This window comes from Gobius niger (assembly GCF_951799975.1).
Source record: "Gobius niger genome assembly, chromosome: 7".
Lineage (NCBI taxonomy): Eukaryota > Metazoa > Chordata > Actinopteri > Gobiiformes > Gobiidae > Gobius > Gobius niger.
In genome coordinates this window covers 25,231,108-25,255,894 of record NC_136858.1, presented here as the reverse complement: position 1 = coordinate 25,255,894, position 24,787 = coordinate 25,231,108, and the positions used below count along the sequence as shown (strand labels likewise).

The window sequence follows — 24,787 nt, the reverse complement described above, 5'->3', positions numbered from 1 at the left end:
TCGTACTTACAACATATTGACGGTTGCAGTTCGTTCACAATTCAACATGCAAATCTAAATGCTGACAATCTAATTAGTAATATAAAAATGAGGAAAGAATTACCTGTTTAGTCCGGAGAAACAACGGCTCGATAAGTCAAATTCAGAATACTTCCTGCGCATGCGTGTTGCACTCACTTGGGGCGCGCAGCAGCTATGGCATCCTCGGAGGGACAAAACTCACATTGTCTATGCAACCATCCAACGTAAATACTATGTAATAGCCTTGAGTAAGTGTAATACTTGACCGCATTAAATTAAAAATAGACAAAGGGCTTGAGTAATATGTCAAAAACTAAAGTGTGTGCATAAATATAGTAAAATTGACCTATTTAAAAGTAAAGGTTGTGAAAGTACATTTCTTTGAGTGTATGGCGTGAGTGAAAGGAGCATGTCGGAAGCATGTTAAGTAAGCAGAAAAGAGGCGGCGCTGCATCACCTAGCCATCCGTCCTGGTTGCATAGGAACACGCGGACGGGCCAGGCCTTCCCCGCAGACACACTTCTCTCTCCTCTGCCACGCTTCATTACCCTGTGCTCAGCCAGGCACATATAGGCACTGCACCACGCTCTGCACACCACCGCTCTGTGCCCACTCGCTGCTAAACTGTCCCGATCCCATGGTGACCCAGCCAGGGCATCCGTGGCCCCTCCGGCATCAGGTCACTCTCTTTTGATACGGACTGTATGAAGACATAGAGGGAAGCTGTACGCCATAGACTGCTGGCTCATCTAAATTACTTTGCATGATTACACGTCTTGCTTTCACATTTGGGGTCACCATAGTATAATCTGCCTCCTATCCAAAATTAGGACTGTTTGCCGTCGTCATAGCAATTAGGACTTAAAAACTAGTCCACCCAACAGGAAAACGCCATGTGATTAAAACCCATTGATAATCTACTATGATTTTTGCGATATTTTGATTTTAGCCCGGATACTTCCTCAATAACTATGTGATTGGTGTATAAAGGACATTTCTTCATTCTCATAACTGTTGTCCATTATCCACTGACTTTACACAAAAACAAAAAGATTGTTATTTACACAACAGAACTACAGTACAGGTTGAAATGTACACAAAACGTGAGCCTCTGTATGTGAATTGTCTTGCTTAAGGACACTACAACAGAATAGCAGTGAGCATTAACAATTCCCAAACTACCACACATTCAACTGGTTGGACTGGCACAAAGCGTAATGATCACTGGAATGTCCCGTGATTGCATGGAGCTTTTATTATTATATAGGTTAAAGGTTATTAATAGGTCAACTCAGAAGTGCAGGAGAAAACCCAAAGTTATTTTTACAGTCGTAGGAGATTAGCATTCTCTACTTGCGTCACCACGACACTGGTAGTGCCAGACAACTCCAATGGGCACAACGCTGGTATTGTGCCCAGAGATAAAGTCCGATTGTGAACGTGCCATTGTAGGGAAGTCCTGACGAAATAAGGCAGTGTCAAAGAACAAAGCACTTGGTGTTGTTTTGTTTACAGTGAAGTCATTTTTTTTTTCAAATGTAGCATACAGCAGAATCCTGACGAAGCATTTCACAAATATCTGCCTGAATTTTTAATCTTATTTAGCTCTGGTTATTGCCCAACTTGGTATCCTTGCGTATAAGTATTAGTGGTAGCCTATTACTGACAATTTTAGCCCCAATTTAGCAATAAAGTTCAGACTCGTATTCTTTTATTCTTCTCATTAGACTTTACCTGGGCCATTTCAAAATTAGACCAATTGTGTTGAACTTTGAAAGCCAAGTATTTTAACATGTCAGAGTGGGACTTCTTTTCCTTCGTCTCCACCCGCTCCTCAGTTAATTGACTACAAGTGCTCATTTGCCTGCAAGGGGCAGTCATTAAAGCTGAATAATAAAATTTAGCCTGGCAATGGAGAATCCAAGGATCAATGGGTTAATTCAATTGGCTCCGCGTGCGGCGTATTGTATAGCAAGGCCATTTGGCAGCTTTTAGAGGGTGTCACACAGTGTAAGTGTACTAAATGTGTAAAAACAAGCGTATTGGTCAATAAAAGCATGAGAGAAAAAAAAAGGGGGGCAGGTCTGGAGGCAATAAAGTACAAAAATAGACCAAAGTTCAGTGAAGTGTGCATGGCAACAGGCACAGTCAGGTACATAAGCATAATTGAAAAAGACGGGGTTTTTGTTTGCAATTGTCTGAAGCGGTCGAATCAACCGGGTTATTGATAGCAAACTGTAATCAGTATTTCTGAGCACTCCATTCGCCTCCTGGAAACAGCTATTTCACATTGATGAATAGAGCCCTGGCGGTGTTATGATCCCACAATGTTTATTACTTTGATAAAATTAGTTTTCATTTCCAAATGATAGTGTAAACGGAGATATCCATTGTGCCACTGATAAATGGGAACCTTGCTCTATTTCACGCTTATCCAAGGTATTGAGTTTAACATGTGAGTTTGTGTGCTTCTTTGTTTGTTTGTTTGTTTGTTTTATTCATACCTTTTATGACAGTATGATTTTCTGTTTATGCTTTATGACTCACACCATTATAAACATTTGTCTTACTCCAAATGAGGTCGTTTGTCACAAGGGGATTGAATATGATCTGGTCAGCCTTTAGAGTGCGCACTTCTAAAGGCCCATACAAATATATCATCTTTTGAGCATTGGATTCCTTTGCCATTATTTACCAAGCATTTGTCTTGAGTTCACTATGCAGCTCCTTGTAAACCAATCCATGTCACCAGCTTGTTTGACTATGGCATAATTGCGTTTAGTGCCTATATAACATGCATGTCCACCAGTTGCCCCGTGTTTACACCGGCGCTTGCCCACTTTAACCTGCTCAAACAGACTGAATCAATACAGATTTACAGGACATTTGTTAGTCTGCTGCCCCGTGTTCATTCCTGGATATACCCCCATCTACTACATGTTGAGTATTTTATTGCCACAGCGTTAAAGGAAGCACTTACCATAGCAGCAGATAACACAATCGCAAATGCTGACACAATTCATAAGGCCCTGTTAGTGGAATAGATTGTCAAACAAAGGCTTCTGTCGGCAAACAGGACTCTCTTCAGGGGAGAATAACTGCAGGCAAAAGCGTACGGGATCGAGGCCTCAAGGGAAAACAACCTGGGGAGCAAAGAAAAGTCTTGCATTTGAAATAAGTTGACCACGCTTGGTTTGCTCTACTTCTGACAGTTAGAGGGCATGCACAGGGGAAGCTATTTTTATTTTTGATTTTGCTTTTTATCGTCAGACAAGATAAAATACAGTTGACATTTTTGTTCCTGGAGATTGCTTTTGGTGTGTCCTCGCAAGAGTTTATTTGTGCACAGCAGGTGGCCTCTGGTAGCAGACAGTTGCTGTTGGAGCATGCAAATACTGGCTGTTTGACTTGTAAGCACTGCCCTAATAGGTGTATGTGTGTGTGTGTTGGAGGGAGGAGGGCTTTATCTGTGACTCTTTGACTTTCACTCTACATGAGAAAGGGAGGTTTGAACTAATTAGCTGAAGGTGCCGGCAGTCTGTTGGCCTTGCTCCCAAAAGAATTGCAAGTAATCTTTTCTTTTTGAGAGAACATTGTCTTGCAAGAGAATAACAGTACTTGATTTACTGAGCATCAAGAGTGAGCTTTGATGAGACCACAGTATGGTTGCAAACTCAACTTGGCAACTATGGGTCTAGGTATACAAAGGAGAATGATATGGTATTCCTATAGGGCAAATGTGTGATTGTAACAGACAATCACTCACAAGCTGATAATATGAAGAAACTTTAGATAATCATTATTTTAGTGGCTGAATACTTATGCCATTGCGCCCAATGTTGCTATTTCTGCCCACAATCCATAACAGGTAAAAGATACTAAAAAAAGATAGAAATGCGGCTATGGTTAATCTATTTTCAGAATACAAACCATAGCCAAATAACATAGTGTCAATATTTGTCCCCACTTTTCCAGAAACTGATGCTATGTGTAATCCCCCCCCCAAAAAGGCCAGCGTTGCACAAAGGGGTATTGAATGTGGAGCGGCAAATAAACAAGAGATTGTCACTAATAGAGAGTTTTATGTGCTCAGGACCTGCTGAAATGGACTGGCGTGCGTGTGGCGGCACCTCTTATCGGCACACTGGCAGCAGGCGAGGGCGCGGACTCGGACACTCGGTAAAAAACGCTCTGATTCATTTTCCACATGAGAGGGTCTCACTGGGGCGGCTTGGGACCGAGCCGTCCGCGCAGATTTATGGACCATTAAAGCAGCGGGCCCCCTGACCACAGTGCCACCTACAAGACACACTGCACCCTCTCCTCTCCATCACTGACTGGCTCTTTGTCTGACTATATACAGATTTAACTAGCTTTCATGGACTCCACTCATTGTCTGTGATTCCATTATAAACTGCAAATATGTTTTATTAGAAGTAAATAGCCATAACAGATGAGCATTCCATTCTACAACTAAGAGAATGGGTAATGTCAAGGTCTGTTAGTCTTTAAACATTACCGTACTCAAAGAGCTATGTTCATTTCATAAAAAAACATTTTTCAAGTAAGGGTCAGTCATGGGTCAGTGTTTTATCCAGCTTTGTTTTGGGTGTTAAATGAAAGGCCAACAGTAAAGCCTCAAAAGTACTATAATGAAAGGAAGGGAAAGGAATCTTGCAGAAATCGCTGACCGTACAGTTGCTACTTCATTTTTCAATTCTACTTAAAAGGGTATAGGAAGATACCTTTCTTCAATCTATGAAAGAAATACAAGACTGGGGGAAATTAAGCATTTGCATTTAATCTTTATAGAATAAAATGTTACTTGTTCTCTGCCACAAGGCTAAGCCAAACTGCAACTCCATTATTGGAGACTCTGTGGTGGTCAGTGGGGCATGTTTTAGCTTAACAGTTTTACAATCAAATTAGACTAATGGCTCTGTCATTTCATGGACTCCTCAATCAGTTGTTTCCTTGGTGATTAATGCATCTTGTACACTTCTGTCCCATTTGTTAGCTTCGCAACTTCATCATGGCAGGGCCGATAGGTACAGAGGGAGAAATGGGCCACAGACTCGCTGGCCCTAAGAATAGCTCTGTGTGCAAGGACATGATGCACAGCAACGCAGGCAAAGGCTCAACAGCACCAATGAATGGACAGTCATATAGACTGTCATTGTCGGCCACTGACTCCACATGTAAGACAATTGTAGTATAAGCCTATTGAAAATGAAATACATGAATATCTAAATAAATGCATGGATAGATAAAAATGAAACGATCAATTTTCTAAACATATTCATAGCCTAAGTAGTTGTAATAGATTTCCTCATCTCAGTCACACATCCACCCTGACACTCAACCGCCATTGCAGCTCTGCTGAGCCTGTTTGACCAGTTAAATGCTGTGGGAAAACAAGGGCGTGCATTAACACCAATGCAGAAGTATGCAACCATGCTACAGTAACTTTAAAACTATATAACACGGGACCCAGGCTTCTTGAGCTAAAACACTGTAAAGCAAAAAACAAAAACAAAAGGTTATTTGATCACAGCAAACAGAGCTAATTCTATTTGTGTATGATTATGAAATGGAGAGGAAAGGATGATTGCATGAGTCCAATCAAATCGAACCAACTGGATTATCTTGACTTTCACCCAAAAACAACTTCTCCACAGGCTGGATGAGTAAGGTCTACCACCATGATGTGAAAGTTACAGTTTGGTGCAAACTCACGGTTGGCCACTCCATAGAAACAAGCTGGTAGAGGCAAAAGGGGAAATTGATATAACTTCAGCTGTATCTCTCCCAGCTATTGCCTTGTGTGACGTCATTTATTTATTTTGTTTTGATCACCTGAAAGCCCCCTATAACTTCATAAGTAGGTTACTGATGAGTTTTTGCAGTAGGCGGCCACTTGAAGGTCCAGTATCGTCACGAGTCTGGGTGTGGTGACTCTTCCCATATCTCCGCCCCAAGATGCAAGGAGCCAACCGTGGACTATAACCAATCCAGATGGATCAGGCTTACATTATACTATCATCATAAAGTAATACTGAACTTATGTTTGTCATTCAACCATTATTCAAAAACAATAAATATCCACATATAGGTTAATTCTGCCATGGCCCCATTTAAATCAGCTGGTGATAAAAGTGAAAGCACATTACTCAATGCAAAACAGGATGGCGTGCGCGCGGTCACAGAACTGCGCTGCGGCAGTTGCCAGGGGAGATAGGAGGGGAGGGGCTGTGATTGGCTGAAGTAGGCCTGTTGCCATGACGACGGCTAGGGGTTTGGTAGCGTTGCCGTGCGCTGTGTGATCTGCGCGCTGCGTGTATGGAGGAAGCAGCTGCTGATCTGATCTCTGACATTGTGTGAGACAGACATCTGAATAAACTGCGTACGGCCCTTTCTTAAAACACTTCGCACCGAGGCACGCAGTGCATGAATGTGAGTATGTGACCCCGTTTGATTTTTCTGTGTAGATCTATTTTTATCGGGAAACGAGGAGCCGAACAAGCTAAAAGTAAATGTGGTCAAGTGACTTTGCTTAGAGCAGCAGCATGGCAGAGCGAGCGACAGCATGTGGCAGGCTAGCTCATGTTAACATAACTTCTCTTTTGTCTTTCCTGATAAAACCCGAAGAGTAGAGGGATTTTGAGTCATTAAAGTACTAAAGGAGGGCTGTTGTCACGAGGTATTTAACTATAGTACAAAACTATTACAGGGAGTTTGTCAAGCTGGGAAGCTAGCGCGCGCTAGCGGCTGGTTTACCTTCACTCTTTGGACGGCTATCGCTACTTTTACTTCTCGGCTTCTGTATGGGGATGTCTGCACTTGAAAACCTCTTTATTATAAAAGGCAAATATCTGGTAAGTGGGGAGAAATAAGTAGCGTCGTGCGGACTCCCGTGTGAGGGGAAGTGTTGTGCAATGGTCCACGTCATTGTGTGGAACTTTGTGTTTCTCATTGTGCTGCTGTGATGCTTGTGATTTTGACTACTGTTGTGTAGAAGCTGATACAACTGAAATGACCTAAGCAAGACTTCAAAATACTATCCTTAAGCTCATGGTGTGGGAGGAGGAATTTATCTGAACACATTTTGGTGTTTCCCTTTTCCCAGGGCACTCCCCATCCTTTGCATCTGCTGCCTAAATGGATGAATGTTTTATGATATGCTGAACCAGAGGTTGGGAGGCTACAGGCTAAGCTAAGCACATGATGTAATGGATTATCACAAGATTGTCCCAGATAGAGACTGCTCCACTAACAATGTCACAATGTCGGAAAAATATCAAATATGTATGAATCTATTTTTTAATATACTATCACATAGATGAGGTCATTTTATGAATAGAAAGTGCATTGAACCCCATTTTCCATAACCCCAATCTAAATCAAGTCTCCTACATGTATTTTAAAGTGAATATTAAACAATGTTATCCCATGATCTTTATGTAAACCGACATACTATGTTTCTGACAGTTGTTAAGCTCTTGTGGTTGGACAAAGGCAACAGATTAAGAGAAAGGTCCAGCAAAGACACAGATGTTATCGTCCGGCTATTATGCCCAACTCTCACGGCTATGCTTTAAGTCCATCTGTTGGCTTTGTTGATGTCCGAGCTGTGTGCATCACTGTACATCTGAGCTGAGCCTGGGCCTTGTACCAGGAATAGACCAGCGCCTGCTAACTTTACAGACATTCATTCCTATAAATAAGACTTGTCGTAACACCATGATGCTGTTATTGCTGACGTGAAATGATTGTAGTAACCACAGGCTACCAACATGTGTGATTTTGAATGAATATTTCAATTCAAGTTTTTCCAATTAACGTTTATTTATACAGCACATTTAAAGACGACTTACTTTCATTATAAGTTTGGGGACAGAGTATGGTAGTACTAAAATTCATTCTTCAATACAGTACAACTTTTTAAACAAAAAGGTGTGTTTTACTCTTCCTTATTTCTAGCTTAATAATGACAGTTTTCTAATTGTTTATGTGATTCTTACTAGCAATTATGTAGTCTATATATATTTCCATAGTGTTCAAAGTGCATTTTACATCTTATAAATCTCCCCTCCTCCTCCCTCACTGTGGAGTATCAAGTAACATCCTAATGGTTGGACACTGCATCATATGACTTGGCCATATATTGGCTGTAGTAGTTGCCCTCTCTCCAAGTACCACTGAAAGCATTTTCAAAATGGTGGTGCTGCCCTGTAATCAGTCTTATCACTGAGCTGTGTACTCTGACCCAGAGTAAACGAAAGGTTGTCCCTGAATTCCACCATGTTCTTTAGTATCGAACTTTTAAACCCCTTACAAAGACTGACCCATGTGGCTCAAACTCTGCGTTTGCTTAACCCTGTCTAAACCTGCACAGGTTTCTACAAGCTCCTGCTCTAAGTTTCTTAAGAGCCTCATAATTGCCAGGTCATGTGAAAGACTGATTTCACTAACTCAGTTGTTGGATAAGTGGATCTATTGTATGATGGTGGTTTAAACTTTCAATTAAATTGTACTTTATTGCTGCAATTGACACTATTTTGAGTTATGACCTCTATAACTAAACGTCAAACTCACAAATGTCATTTATTTAAACTCTGTTAATGTCAAATTAATTATAACTCAGTGTATCATAGAGCCATCTCCTCGCCATCACCCGTGTCTTCAGTCGCTTGGACATAGGTGATTTAGGTCTCCATTTGTATGGGCTTTGAACCAGCACAAACAAAGACTTGAGATTTCGTGAGTGTTTTATTCTTTATTCTATCCATGTGCATTTAGTTTATGATTTTTAAAATGACAGTTGTTTTGACTCGATTGTCTACATTTGTAGGTCATTTGGCTTTTTTCTGCCTCCTCCTCACTTCCTGACGCTGACTACCCTCTTTTCCTCGTATGTCACAGTTGGTCCAGACTCCGCCCACAAGGGGCTGCCTGTTAAAAGTGTCAGTGATGTGAGTGTGTTTCTTGATTGAGAGAAAGTGAGCAGAAGCGCGGCTGTCCGTAGCACAGTGGCCCTTTGTCTTGTCACCGCTGGTTGAATTAACAAGATTTATTTAATTGGTGGCACTATGACAACAGTCAGTGACTTAGCAGCTTGTGAGTAAGAGATGGACGTCTTCTGCACTGAATTAATCAAGCACAGCAATGTAAAATCTAAACACTCAAACACAGCATTGACCAAGGGACTGTGGTAGCCTAATACAGGGCATTTGAACAAAAATGGCAAAGTATCAATAAAATAATAAGAAAGGTCCAAAGGACTTTTTGTTATAATTTTCATTGAAATAAAAATAAAAAATGGCAAACTTTAGCCTCAAGCCCTAAGTTTGTTGTTAAAGTTTGTTTACAAGCAGATTGGGGCTGACTACATACAGGCACATGACCTGAGAGATAAGGTTTGTGCTTTTGCTGAAGTTGTGCTGTACTTTGGAAGGCCTCTCCCTCACAGACTGGCCCAAGTCCCTATTTGATGAGTGTTTAAATCAGTAACCATTGTCTTGTTTGCTCGTTTTCCCAATGTCTCCGTTGTCAAACCACCACTGAGTACATTTGATCATTAGGTTCTTGTTTGTCGACATTGTTTACCGCATTCATCGAAGCCAAAGTAAATATGGCTGCTCCTGTAACTTACCTTATGGCCTGCCCCCAGTGGAGTGTGGTGTTTAGAGCTGTGTGGGCCTGAACTGTTTCTCTGTATGAACTCTGAATTTGTTTTCTGAAAATGAACTTCCTCAACAGGCAGGAGGTGTTTCCTTCCCTCCTGATCCTCAGTTAGCAACTGTGAGGCGAATACTGAGCGCCATAGAGACAGGGCGAGAGGAAATAACAACTACTTCTTTGTACAAGCAGAGTCTGGGCCATTTATAAAGCTTTTATCCCCACCTCACAGAGCAGTTCACTAAAATGTTTTTCTTTCTGCTTTCTAGGTAAAGGATTTTTTTCCGTTTTTGACACAAATTGACACGAAAAGTACTACACTGTCTCTCCCTGTGCCTGCTCGTCCCCCCTCCCCTTTGTCCCATTCACATTTTTAAAGCCACTGCCAGAGCACCTAAATATCAGTTATGGTTTCAAATAACAGCCTTCTTTGCCATTGGGTTTAACACACACCTTTGTGTATCTATTACAGAGGTGTAACTGGTTTGTGTAAGCCGGGATATTCCATCTAACACAGTGTGACGTAATATGTTTTTGAATAAATCTCTGCTCCATCCTTTAGTTTCAGATATAAAATGATGCTGTCATTTGTCAGGACTTGAAAAGTTTCCCACAACAGGTTTGGTAAGTTTTATTCTGAAGGCTGGCTTTTTGTGGCGGGTAGCAGCGTGTGACGTACAGGTCGGCTGTGGCCTTTGTCAGACAGGTTTGTGGAGAACGGCAGGGCTAGACTGCTGCCCTCAGCAGTTTCAGCCTGTATTGATCCCCCCCACCACCACCACCACCACCACGCACACACACACACACACACACACACACACACACACATTAGCGCCCCCTTCATGCACAGACATGAGCACAATCGCTTCCCTTACAACATCGGCTGCCGTGGCAACTGAGTCCCAATAAGGAGAGAGATACAGAAAAACGCATCTCGACCGGCAGCTCTCGATTTAGATGGTGCACTTACTACTTTAAATTCCCCTGTTCATATTTGACACATCAACAGCTTGATTCGCCACTTGCAGCTCTCTCCATATGTCTCTGTGAGGTTTTTCGATAGGCTAAGTGCTTAACAGGATAAAAGAGCAGTTTGAATAGGGGAGTAAATGTACTTTGGCACCTGCTGTTAGCGCATGAATATGATGAGACTATTTTAACTTGCAGATGAGCCATCGCAGGTCAGGACTGTTGCAGCTTTAGTGTGTGTTCAAGGCTGAAGTCAACAGGCCTGTCTCTGAATATCGTCTGTAGACCAGGATCCTGTCACTGACTGTTCTCTCGCATAGGATCCTTGCATTTAGCTTAGCAGTTTGTATATTTTAGTCTTTTCTTTGCTCATGGTCATAAATGTGGATAGTCAACTGAATGTAAACTTCTAATCGCAAAGCTGCAACAATTTCATTCAAAAAATGTGCTTTCCTGTCTATAACACGAGCTGCTATACAGAAATTATGATGTAAACTACGCACCTCTTTTTATAAGACGAGCCTGTTGGAATTCAAAGTGCTCATACTCGACTGAGAGATCATGTTGAATTTTCATATTCAACAAAAAAATAGTAATTTTTGCGACTGGTCTAGTAACTTGGAGTCCTGGAATCTGACTTGACGCAACACATTTTTGCCCGGCTTTGGCTCTTGTTGGTATTCAAATGGCAGCGCACGAAAGTAGCTGCTCAGAAAAGAGGATAAGCACTCTCCAGCACCCCGAGGGCCCGGCTGAGAGGTCAGAGCTGCGCAGACTGACTGAGGTGGCGCTCCCGATGCTCAGGGTTAATCAGTCAGCCCACACTTCTGCTGCCCGGGCCAAAGATCCATGTGGGGCTCCCAAAACAGCAAGACCAGAGTTTGCAAACAAACGCTCAGAGGCGGCGGGGGGAGAAAGGCTGGTCGCGTCGTGTGTTTCACAGCTGCCTTTGGATTCAGTTAGAACGTCACACCTTCAAATCAAACAGACCCCAGATATTGTGTACACCTCGCAATGCACACCCTTTGTGCTGAGTGGACTCATCATTAACTTCTTTCTGCGTAGCTAGAGATGGGTGATTCTAAACCAGTGTCGGGTCCTAACTTTGAAGATTTGTAAAGTTTTATTCAAGAATCTAGATATGAGAAATGTGAGTGTCTTGTAGCGTCCAACATTATTTCTTACTATAAGCAGTGTGAATTTTCGATTGTATGAGTATAAAGCGCAGAGTATTTTGGTATCTTGCTCCCTCAGACTCAAATGGGCAGTTCTGTCGCAGCCTGACATGTCCGATTGCTCCACTTTGCTCAGAGCTGTGATTCATTCGAGGCTGAAGAGTCAACTTGCGATCTTACCTAACTACCGCTCACGCTCTTTCTCTTTGCATCTCCTTTTTGCACTATTTCTTTTAAGCTAATTTCCCCCACGGCATGACACTCTGTTTCACGGTATTTTTTAACCTTTTTCCTCTTTCATCTGTGCTCAGGGTAACCACCACAATGAGGGTGTTGCAGATTATTCAGATTGCAGTGATCAGCTAAAACTGTCAAAAGATATTGTGATGTGTTCAAAACTAAACTCAAAAACTTTTGCACATTATTAAGTTACCTTGGGTTTTTGCTCTAGGCTGTAAATCTCAGTCAGACCGGTCATCAATGATTTTGGAATATGGAATTACTGTATTACATAATATTGCAATAACTAACTTGCTCCATCAGATGCTAATAAAGAGACAGCGTGTTTGATATTTTCTAAAGTCTTTAGTGTCAAGTCCAGCCTACACAATATTGACAACCCCATTTTACTTTTTCAGTTGGGACTTATAATCACTTAGGTCAACACAAAGGCGGGCTTTTTCTTTCATCCGCTGTGGCTGGCTTTGACAAACAGATTTAAGTGCCCTCCCTCTCCAGTCCTCGCCCATTGTGCAAACACCCTGGAGTATGACCCACTTCTTATCTTATCACCCAATGAAAATGTATGCCCATTGAGCTGGCGCTGGTATTTTAGTTTTGGCCCCGAAGCGAAGACTTAGAACATCTTAAGACCACCTCCTCCTCGGACCAGGGTTCTGCGCACTGCGGCCAGGGCACGTCCTCACAGAGCGGTGGACATGGGCCCATGCAGCGTGGATTACTTATTCGCTTATTGACTGTTGTTTATGGGGATTTTTGCTCCTAATTGAAGTGACAGCGTGGTTGTCATGGTGACGCCCAGGACTTAGCGCTTGTTGCGACTGCGAGCCGAGCTGAAGGGAGGTTTTTGTGCCTCTGGGCCTTTCACATTAAAAATGGAGCTGCTCTCTTTCAGTCAATGGTTTTGCAAACTTCGAGAGAACTTGTTTGGATTATAATTGGATTTTTGCTTTACTAAACTGACTTATTCTTTAACATTTGACTTTCACTTCCAAAGATTACTGGCATTGTGTTTTGTTTTGCTTTTGGTGGAAATTCATGCCTTTTCTGGCTCACTTTGTTCTCTTTTTTGGGGGCTTGGGACCTGCACAAATGCCATGTCCTTGGGAATCCTTGAGACAGATTTTTGTGGGCTTTTCCCTTCAAAAGTTTTTAAAGAAGCGTGTCTCTTTGCATCCAATCGTAGAATTTGTTTGCTGCCAGGTGCTCTTCCAGACAGAATCCTAAGAACACCCTGATTTATGACTGGATTATTCCTATGGAGACAATTTTCAAGCTTGATACATTTTGAAGGTAGTGTAAGATCTTTAAAACTTTGCTTTTTCCTGCAGCTTTGATGAAATGGGGGAATTGCTTTCCAAATATACGTGATCTTAATAGAAGTGTCATAAGCCTCCGATTGAGAACTCTTGGACTGGATTAGCCGCTGACACCTGACGGATGTCGCGTTTCCGAGTGCTTCTAAATGACTGACAACCCTCGTGCTTGCTCCCTACTCCACGGCTACTTAATCTGGCTTGTGACAAATTGAGACCTGATCCTGGCTGAATGCAGATCAGTCTTTAAGAGCCATCCACTTAGATGCAGATAACGGTTTCATGCTCATTTAACAAGAGCAGCTGGGTCCGGGCTCAAATGAGGTGGGCGTCGAGGAGAGCGCAGCCTTAAGTCTGGGCAGTTGCTTGAGACGTCCTCAGCTGGAGTTAAGAGCTCTGAGTGAGAGGCTCTCTCCATCACGAGCACGGAGGAGAGTGAGAGGGCCGGCCGTGCGCTACTGAAGCAGACAGACACTGCTGCGGGGGGTGGGCCCCGGGGGGAAACCTAAAAAACAAGGTCAACACTGGGAAGAGAACATCATTCCAATATGTTGCTTTCAGTTTATTTTTTGCTATTACGGTGCATTTGTGTTTTGCTGAATAAATTGTTGCACAGTTTGTATTCCAATGAAGCTGCAATCAAATCATTATTGCAATTATAATAGTTGTGATTTGTAAATCACAAAGACCTCTGTTATTTAGGTAATACAGTATAATGAGGAAACAAAAAAAATGTAGTATTAATTTAGCAAATCATATTTCAGTCTTCTCGATTTTAAAAATGTCCCAGTGAAGTGAATCTTTCTTTTAGAACATTAATTGCAAATCTATATGCAATAATTCCCCTCCGCTCTCCAAGTAGTGCCTATATTGCAGTGAATTTATAATTCTGAGAGAAAGATATTCTGAATTGTAATGTGACTTATCTGTTAAAATGAAGGCCAGACTAAAACAAATAAATGTGTTGTATATTTTTGTGAGCATTTGTGTGAAAACTGTTGCATTGCACAATGTGGATCTTGTTTGTTATGAAGTGTACCAAGGTTTTGGACACTTTCTTCTCGTACCTAACTGCTTTTGCTTTTGACTGCTCTTATTTGAGCTTAGACGAGTTGATGCGTACCTGTCTTTACGCATGCCCTCAGTCACGTAAACAGAGCACAGACGGCGTTAGCATTTCGCCTCTCCTCTCCTTTATGGCCCCAAACGGGAGGGAAATAGAAGTGATCAAGCGCTTAAATATGGCTACATGGCAAGGCGTAGTAATATTACTACGCCTTGCATTATAGTTCCCCATTTTATCCGCTTAGTAGACATGTTTAATTTTGTGTGTCTATACTTGGATTGTGTAAAGGCGCATGCAACTATATTTAAATAGAGAAAATGTGGAAGAGCTTGGTTGCTTCTAACTTCCCTCCCGTTTGGGGCCATAGAGGAGAGGAGGAGAGGCTAAATGCTAACACCGTCTGTGCTCTGTTTATGTCACTGAGGGCACACGTAAAGACCAGACAGCTACATATCAACCCATCTAAACTAAGGTAAGAACATATCTCAGTATTTTAAGACGAAGTCGGAGGCGCAATACACACTAATAGAATCAAGAAGAAGAAGCTAACAGGCTAGCAGGCAAAGTTAACTGTGGGGTAGCGCCACTTTAGCAGTGTAGTGTCTACAGCCAAGTCTGAGTGAAAAAAATAAAAATAATGTGTTGTGGCACAATGTACAATATCCCTCTCTCCATTTTCTCTTTTCTGCATAATATTTACTCTCACGGACAATTAATGAGTTTTATTGATTTCATCTCTGTGTGACTCTAAAAATTGTATTTATTTGTTCTCTTTCAGACCTCTTTGATTTAATGGGTCCAATCATTGGGATGTCACCAGATAAAAAATCGGAGATCCCGGGTATGCAAGAGGAGCGGACAGGACTGAGAGGCGTGTGTGGCATGGGCACGCTGCCCGAAGCGGAGTGCGCGTCGAGTCCTTTAGCGACCAGCGTGGACCGAACCGAAGGGGACGAAGAACTCACGAACCTCAACTGGCTCCACGAAAACCTGCTGCAGAACTTTACACTGGGCGGACCTGAAGCCCAGCCCAGCGCCAGCCCACTGTTTGACATAGAGGGAGACTACGGGCCGGACCAGGGACCCTCAAACACTTCCCCACACGACAGAGTAGGCCACGAGGTCAAATCGAAGCCGCCGTTTTCCTTTTCGCTGCTCATCTACATGGCGATCGAGCAGTCCCCCAGCAAGTCCCTCCCCGTCAAAGAAATCTACGGCTGGATCCTAGAGCACTTCCCCTACTTCTCCAACGCGCCCACCGGCTGGAAGAACTCAGTGCGTCACAACCTCTCCCTAAACAAATGCTTCCGCAAGGTCGATAGGAGTTTAGGAAAGGTGGGTACGAACTATCTGATACGTTTTACAATGTTATGTCCCAGAGTTACATGGATGTCTTCTTAGCTGTAGAAGTGTCACTGGGCCAAAACATATCTGCTCTGTGGAGGCAAAATGAGAAACACTGGTCCGCATTGTAGCGCTGCAGTGGGGCTCATGTGACAGTGTCTAAACCTCTGACTGTGCGGCGATAACACTGGCATCCAGGCAAGGTCACACTCTTCTCCAGAGGAAGTGCACACGCAGCACTCTCTGATAGGACTTTATCTCCCGCTGCACAAGCGACGGCGGCTGTAACTCTAGAGCCGAGAGAGGCATCCCGTGACTTCAGACCCCTTAGACATAACAAGGGAAGAAACAAGCGTTCACCAGTAGAATTTCAATATTTGTTATAAGCATTTTTCTAATTGGTGCACAAAATTGGTGAAGGTGTGCTCTGATCATTCTCTCGACTTTGTGGACGAGCAAATGACTTAATGCTCGAACAGCGTGAAGCTTCCCTCCACATGTGAGTTTCGCATGACTCACACTTGTCCCCGCAGTGCCCTGATGTCGGCCATATTGAGCTGTGTTGTGAGCTTGGACCCGCGCCCTCTCGCAGACCTGGCATTTTTGGCCTCTGTTTTGGGGCGGGCTGGCAGTTGGCGGCGTGCAGGTGCGCAGCGGGAGCCCCGACACAAGCCCAGTAAAACTGTTCATTTCACGTGACACTCGCCGGCTGCGCTGGTGTGGTTTGCGTCGCCATGGAGACACTTCCTTCTTCCTGCATCAGAGGGGCTGGTGGGTAATCTGAGTCAAGGTTACGTCTCTCCTCCCTCTCTCTGGGCACCGTCAGATAAAGTGACAGTTAACACACTCCCGCACATTTCACCAACAGACCAACGGTGCCTCACTCTGACTGTCTCTCCCTTTTGTTCCTTTTCATCGGAGAATTCAGAAATAACACTTTTGTTATTTTTCATCACTACCCCCCCATCACCGTCCTGCCGAGCCTGTAAGAGACTTCCTTTGTCGCAATGGGAAATGTTACCGTGTTGTTATTCAATTAGACTGAAGTATGTGGCTCAACAGTGCGACTGAAGTATGAATCAATGAAAGCAGTGTTGTAACAATGTTTAAAAGGAGAGCAGACCCTTTATATTAGACGTCTTGTATGGTTCCGCAAAATGACATTATTCTGCACTGGAAATGACAGGTTTTAAGTTTTCTTTTAGCCCAATTTACTTTTTGAGCTTTTAATCATATAATGTAGCTCGCCTCATTCATTAAAAATTTTCATTCATGTTTTAAGCCACATCCATAACATTTCAGCCAATATAGTAAAAGAAAGTAAAAGAAAATATGACCATTTATTTGATTACAGATCTTGGAAAAATGCCTTAAAAAATAACAAACAAACATGTGTCTTTGCAGTGAGCGAACCGTGATGTTACTGGAAGCGGGACGTCTCCGGTTCGTCTCCATGGAGATGTTGACTAAAGGCAGCCGAACATGATATTTGAATAGGATAGGTCCTCTTCCAAATTTATCTTTGATTACCCACTGCAAAAATAGCATTTTCTGTGTCGAGCTGCTCATTAGGAGCATGTTGTGAATTGCTGGCGACAGTAGGATCTAATTGTTTCACAGTGTGCCTTTAAATAATCCCGCATATTCAGCCTGTTTCCTTCTGAAGAGCTTGAAACGCTTGCCTTCCACCTGCTGATGTCGTGACATGTTGTTTCTAGTCCAGACAGAAGGACTTGTGCTGGCCACATCAGCGCTCAAATTGCCTCTAGTACTTCAAATTGCCTCTACTAGTACTTCACATCACAGTAATGGCTTGACAGTAGGTTAGAAATAGTGTGGTACCAAAAAGTCTAATAACATGCCAATTGTTTTTCATGGTAATATGACTAATGTGAACTAATGCACATTGTTACTCAGTTATTGTGACCACAGTGAACTAAAAGCTTGTTGGACTGTTTCCCCTCCAGGCCAACGGGAAAGGCTCTTTGTGGTGCGTTGATCCCGAGTATCGTCCGAACCTGATCCAGGCCCTGAAGAAGCAGCACTTCCCTGCCGCACATGCCTTCTGCACACCTCCTGCCTCCCCACCCAGGTGAACCTCATGTCTTTGGTTTTTATCTGCAAGTAGGGCTGATTTTGGGGGCTAGAAAGTATTGGGATAGCGATAAGGTTTGAAATTTTATTTTTTTAAGCTCAAGATTCAGGTCCTGTTGGCCATTTTGAATGCTTCTTTTGTTTTAAAGACTCAAACATGAACAGCTATCAGTTAAAAGAAAATGGATTTCAGAACATGTTAGTGAAGGTCTAAACGAGAGAGTTATCAGGTTTTAGACAAATTGGGACCACATGGAGGTAGGATATTTTGATGTTGACAGGGGACATTTATTAACTGCTTAATTGCAGCCCTGGTGATTAGTTAATTGTGACGGTTCAGATTGGGATTTTGATTCGATTGCCATTAGCTTTGCGTGTCTGGTGTAGCTACGGATAGTAACGGCCAGTAAAGAGGCTACACTGGCTTTGCTGAAAGCCTTGTCTATCTAATAAAAGCTCCTACTTAGACATTGACCTTTTTATGAGGAAAACAGTCATCTGCTCGACTGAATTAGTGTCAAGTTACTTGGAGAGGCTTTGAGGAAGGCACTTGTCAAAACAGATACATGCTTTTGGACGCCAGACGTATGTGAACATTTTAAGGGAACTACTGGCATGTTTATGCACTCCCTGTAAACTGGTTGGTTTTCTGCGATTGTCAGTGTGAAATGAATTACAAACCGTAATTATAGCGTGGTGCTGATATCATTATTCTGCTGATTGGTCAATAATGTGTTAATATTAAACAATATTATGGTTTACCTTGAACAACATTCATTTTGTCAACTGAAATATTTCTTTCAGTTTTTGAAAATAGCGCCGTTACTGCCTAAACTAAACAAAACTTAAAGTATTTATGACTGAAACTACGAATGGGATATTTTCATCTGCTGATAGTCATAATAAAAATGACCAGAAGAGACAAAAAATAACCAATTTCTGATGTAACTTTGAATTTTATAGATTCCTTTATCTTTTTATGAAAATACAAATGCAGAAACACATTTGGTTCTTTGATCTCTGAAGGCATTTAATATGAACAATATTATTTTTCGTACTTCACTTTTGAATTGTTTGAATGTGTTCTGCTTGATGTTTCATTGTTGATATTTCGCCAACTAAAACTAATAAGCCCTGTTTAACTGAACTATTTGGCTAAAACTAAACATTTAAGCTTATCAGCATTGACGCTGCTCCTTGGAAGTAACCAGGATGGATACAAAGGGGAACTTTGCTGCATTGGGATAATGTGCTATCAGGAAGAGGCCACGAGGCAGATGAGGACATGAACTCAGTTGGTGTGAGAGAGGGATTCAGGAGATTGAACCACTATGAAGCTGATGATTCACAGTCACTATCCATAAAAGGGAGAAAATACCACCATTTTAACTCCAAATCCTTTTCCTTTTGTCTCTTCCAGTGCCTCCTCACCACCTCGTCATCTCCTTCTACAGAGCTGCTCATTCAAAGGTGAGAATCCAACATCAAATCGCGCTTTATCTAAAACTGGCTGTTATTTATTGTTTTGCTTTGTGTTGTGAGTATTTTATTGTGTTGCCTGGTCATAATTCAGCCACAGTTACATTCAGCATCTCTGTGCCCTTGGTTGTGACTGGTATATGTTGCTTTTCCCCCAAGTCATCGATGCCTCACGCCGTAGACCATAACCAAGAGAGCAGCCAGTCTCCTCAGCCTCTGCCTCTCGGATTTGTAACCTTGACGACAGGCAGAGGTTTTTGCCGGAGCACTCAGTCTCACTGTAATCATTAATAATTTAGAGCCCCAGAAGTGAAGCTATACCAGCCTCCTAGACACTTCGTCAGCGCTGAAGGCAGTGGATGCACTCGTACCTCTAGTGTTTCAGAAAATGCAGGTGCACATAGGATGGAAAATATCTGATTCATTTAGCAATTCCTTTAAAACTAAAAGGTGTGCATAATGTACGCATATTTGGTACACACAGACTCAAATACAATATTTTTTTTAATGAAGTATCAAGAATAAAAATATACTTTCAAACTGTACCTGTATTTCTGCCATTTAGCTAGATGCAATTAAAAAATAATGCTAATAATAATAATATAGAAAAATCACAATTTCCCTACAGAGACAAGTAAAGCTATCTATTGAAGCTCTAAAACAAGTCAACAATAATTGGTTCTCAGCACTATATTAGTTCTATTAGCTTTCACAGCCAGTTTGCCGCTGTAGGACTGACCATGGTGCATGTTCTCTCCTCTTCCAGAGTCTGACATTGATGCTGCCACTGCCATGATGCTCTTAAACTCTGCCCCAGGGCACCACGTTGACCCATGTAAGGAGCACCCCACAGCAGCCATACGATCACCTGTACTCTGTGTTCACTGTTCCATCGCTTCAATCGGCTTTTTCTGTCATGTGCTTTGATTTGTGGGTGTCTTACAGTGCTTGCCTCAAAACAGGATGTGTCCTGATTCAGTGGGTTTGAAGAACACGGTTTTAGACATATCTGCTCTTTTGGCTGTGCATACGTAGGGTCACTATTAGGGCCATTTTGAGAAAATATCGGAAAATTATTATACATTTGGATTTTCAGTGTCTGTGTTTAAATCAGATTTAGTTCACATTATAAATGCGTCCGAGAGCGATCACTTGTAGGAATGAGCGGGCGATATGAAAAAACAAACATGTAAATTTGGATCACAATTGTTATTTCATTACAATTCAAGTGCAGCTACTGCTATATTGCTTTTAAAGGAACAGGCCACCGTTCTTACCTGAGCTTAGATGGGTTGATTCGTACCTGGTTTTCATATTACTGCGTGGACGCCAAAGTGCTCCTACGGTGTTATTACGCCTTATAATATAGTGCCCCTTTTTATCCACTTAGAAAATCGACATGTTTAATTTGGTGTTCCTTTAAGAGCCTTTAAGATCTTCTGATTCTGAAAGTTCACAAGGTCAGTGTGACTGGTTGAATCAGCGTGTCACTCACTCATAGTGTGACAGACCAATTAGTGGTGAGTGGTTTCAAGAAAAGTGTCTGTATTTTAGCACGATATGACAATATCACAAAAATAGCTTATTGTCAAAAGTATTTGCTTTATATCGTCTTATTGCCCAGCCCTACTGCTAAACCAATAAGATAAGATAGCCTTTATTGATCCCACAATGGAGAAATTCACTTGTTACATTCAGCTCTCAGAAACACTCTGGTTGTGCAGAATAGGCAGGAGATTTGCAAACAATGAAATAGTAAATAGTAAGTAGAGGTATCCTGTATGTGACAACCAAAAATTTAAAGTGGGCAAGAAGTATAAACAGTAAAAAATAAAAATAAACTGACTATAATAAAAAAATGTCAGTATTAGCAGTGCAGGTTTACAGTCATAGGGCAAGTGGAATCTTCTCTGGACATGTTAGAAGTCTAAAGATGTGTCTCCTCCCTGCAGGTAACTCCGATGTCCCTCTGGACCTGTCCCGTCCAGACTCGGTGCTGGTGAGCAGTGACCCAAAGCAGGACCATAACTACAGCAGCGTGGCCCTGCAGCGCTGCTCGTCCCGCTCCTCCTCCTCCTCTTTGTCCTCCCTGGATGAAGATGGTTGCGAGCGCGCCCAGTCGGTCCGCGCCGGCAGCGAGGGTTTCCACAGCGAGGAGGACATGGACCTGTGGGACGAGAAGGGCTTGCAGCTGCACCCGCGTCGCCCTCCCCCCATCAAGTGGCCCATCAGCAAACGGGCCCGCCACGAGATCAAGGTTGAGCTGGACGACGAGCTGAAGGAGGCCGCGGGGTCGCTGCTGCACTTGGCTGGCATACGCAGCTGCACGGAGGGCTCCAAACGCAAGAGCACAAAACATCACAGGAAATGATTTCTTTTTTTTTTTTTTTTTTAAGTCTTCATTAGACTCCGCCTCCTGTGTGACCTCATGACCTCTGCCCCCCTGAACCTGTCCCGGCGTGCCTCCTTCTCCTTATCTGACCGCTCACCTGCCGTTTTCAGCATTTCTGTTTTGTTTGGGATAACCTTGTCCAACACCCACAAATGGCAATAGCAGCATTCACACAGGAGAACAAAGCCATATAGAGACTTTTGTATCTCGGGGCGAACTTCAACGGGGGATGAGCGTTTGGGCACTGGGGATTCTCACCCGAAATGACCTGCCTGCTTCTGATGGATTGAACTTTGGTGATTCTAAAGACAAGAAAACGGGAAAAAGTTTTTCTAACTCAAAGCGTTGCATGCTTCCTCCTCAAAACCTGTATCCTCTTCCAAGTGAATCTATTTAAGACGCGAATGAGTGCATGTTTGTAACAGACAGAACCTAACCTCCTGGTGCCGATTCTCCTTTTTTTTTTGCTGAAGATGCCACTTTTTTTTTTTATCATTTTGACCTTTGACTCCTCTTTTTGAGAGATGCAATAATTACTATCCACATCCTTGTTTTTTGGATACACACTGGTGACAGGTTGAGTTTAGTTGATTTTAAGAGAATGAATGGAGTAGTGTTGTTTTTCATTCGTGTTGTACGCGGGGAAAATTCAGGATTAGCAAGAAATGTTGTTACTTTGCCACTGCCAAATTGATTTGCAAAGTTAGCTCATCTACTCCACTCAGACTTAACGTGACTGCCACGCTCGCTAAAAATGTTTCAGTTGGATTTGTTTCCGCACACCTTGTACGTCTCTCATTACTGTGTTGTTGACGTTTACCGTGAAGGCATAAACGTATGTCTACATGTTTAGTGACGGCCTATGCACAGTGCAGCATCTGTGGTGCACTGCCAGATGTTCACTCATAGGTGCTCTATCCTCTGTGGACTTCATCTGATCTGTGTGTCGTATTGCGTCTGCCGACCATGGCCAAAATCTAAGATGGTTGTCACACACAAAAAAAAGTATTCTGGCAAAGCTCCATTTCACAGCTGTGTGATTTCCTCAAGAGCCCAATTTTAATTTAATATAGCTTTTGTTCAATTGGTATGATAATGTCATAAATTATGGCTATATAAATTGATGCACAATAGTAACCTACTGTGTCTATAAAAGTCTATAAAGGTGCTGGCCCCATCTCAACAGTATAGTGGCCAGGCCTGGGCTTAAACTTTTATGTGCTTGTAGTTCAGCGCTATAGGGTTCAGGATCTAATGTCCTCAATTTTAATGCTACCATATAAATCTGCCATTTTAGAGTAACATTTGCTAAAGTATATAAAAAGTAGAGAAAAGAGCTGAGGGACATGTCCGTTGCTGCAGGTTCCCTACTAGTAAATTCACATGTAGCACACTGTAGTGTCCAAATGCGAACGACAGCTCCAGTATTTTACATTTTCAAAACCCCTTTTTCTTTGTTACTATTATGGAATCCCAGAAATCTTTGCCATTTTGACAACACGATTTGATCTCTATTGCTCAGTTTCGGACACGCTGCCCGAGTTTGGCCTGTGCTCTTCCTCCTTGAACAAAATAAGGAAGCCCGCGCTCTCTTCACAAGCTGTGCAATGGAGTGTTTATTGTCAGCTGATTGCATGCAGTTCACCGAGGGGAAGTAGCGAACCACTTCAGTAAAGGCCACAATCCTCATTTTGAGTGTCCAATATGCCATGGACACACATACACACACACACACACACACACACACACTAGAGTATCACTGAGAAAACACGCATTGCCTCTTCCCCTTCAGTCAAAATGGATATGACTAAACCACAGAATATTATAAGCATGAATGGTGCCAATTTTATTTTCATGTGCCACTAATGTAAAAGTCCAAGGGTCAAGGGTCATCGTCACTGTATTTCCCGCCAGCACTGTGTTGTTGTGACTAAGATAAACAATGGCCTAGTTTTTTTTTTTTTATTTCAACTATTTAAGCAGGAAATGGGAACGACGGACTCTGCTCAGAGCTGTGATTTAACCTTTTTGTTTTTTGTTGGTTCCTTGTTGTGGCTAGAGATCCGGAGCTGTTTGCTGCAGCTCATTACTTTTTTTTTGAATTTGCATACACTGGTCTTGTTTAGCTGTGAAAAAGAACAAATTGATTGTTTGTTAATCACCATTTTATTTATGACTTTAATTTATGGGATTATTAAAATGCAAGCTCTAGGGTTGAAGCTAATGCCGAGGCACATTATATTTTCTCCCTGTTTTTATTTTACAGCAATACGCCTTTTCCTTCACTACTATGATAGTGATTAAGTATTTTGCCAATGTTTTTTGTGTTTAATTTAACCATGACTGCCAGGTTTTTATGTTGTTTGTTTTGCTTCTTTTTTTTTTCTCTCTCTCTTGAACTTGATAGTGAACTGTTGATTAACACTTTATCCAGAATCCTTTTGTTGCCAAATGGATACAGCTGGGGTATCAAATTGTAGACAGATGCTTTCCTTGTGTACTGTAGACTTTTGTTTAATGATAATTTAATTGTTTTTACATTTGATTTTGTAAGATTTATGTTAGGTGTATTACGTCTAGTCAAAAGATGAGCCCTATCTTTTATCAATGAAAACTGCCACTAATGCATCCTCTGGGGTGGAGGAAATAATTGATACTACAAGTCTGAAACTCGGTTAAAAAGTCTGCTGCTTAGTTACTATATTGGTTTATCAAAATTGCGGAGATTAGTGAGAAGCTGTGCCCTGTTTTCTCAGTAGCGCATGCAGAACATTTACGGATTCGTAGATTAAAATTGATCAAACGCCAAACTTCATTTCTTAATTTATTATGTGGTTCTCTCAGTTCTGTATTCACAATGGGTAAGACGATAATGTGCATTTTGTTGCATTTGACAACGCTGCCAACCCAGTATCAGTTTGTGTCAGTTGTCTGTCATGTCTGTTGAATGACACCTTTTGTTTTTTGTATGCTAACCTGTTGATAAAATGTTTATAAGATTTATTTTCGCCAA

General features: G+C 42.1%; 1 protein-coding gene across 2 annotated transcripts; it reads left to right on the top strand.

The window, feature by feature from the left end:
• Positions 1–6,343: 6,343 nt before the first annotated feature.
• foxn2a (forkhead box N2a) lies at positions 6,344–23,272 on the top strand. Of its 2 annotated transcripts, XM_079560114.1 has the most exons (6): positions 6,344–6,474; positions 15,244–15,800; positions 17,777–17,901; positions 19,324–19,373; positions 20,149–20,217; positions 21,335–23,272. In XM_079560114.1, exons 2-6 carry the CDS (start codon positions 15,258–15,260, stop codon positions 21,751–21,753), a joined length of 1,206 nt encoding a protein of 401 aa, XP_079416240.1. In that variant the 5' UTR covers positions 6,344–6,474; positions 15,244–15,257; the 3' UTR covers positions 21,754–23,272. The 2 variants fall into 2 exon arrangements, with proteins under 2 accessions (XP_079416240.1, XP_079416241.1); XM_079560115.1 differs by lacking the exon at positions 20,149–20,217.
• Positions 23,273–24,787: the final 1,515 nt, after the last annotated feature.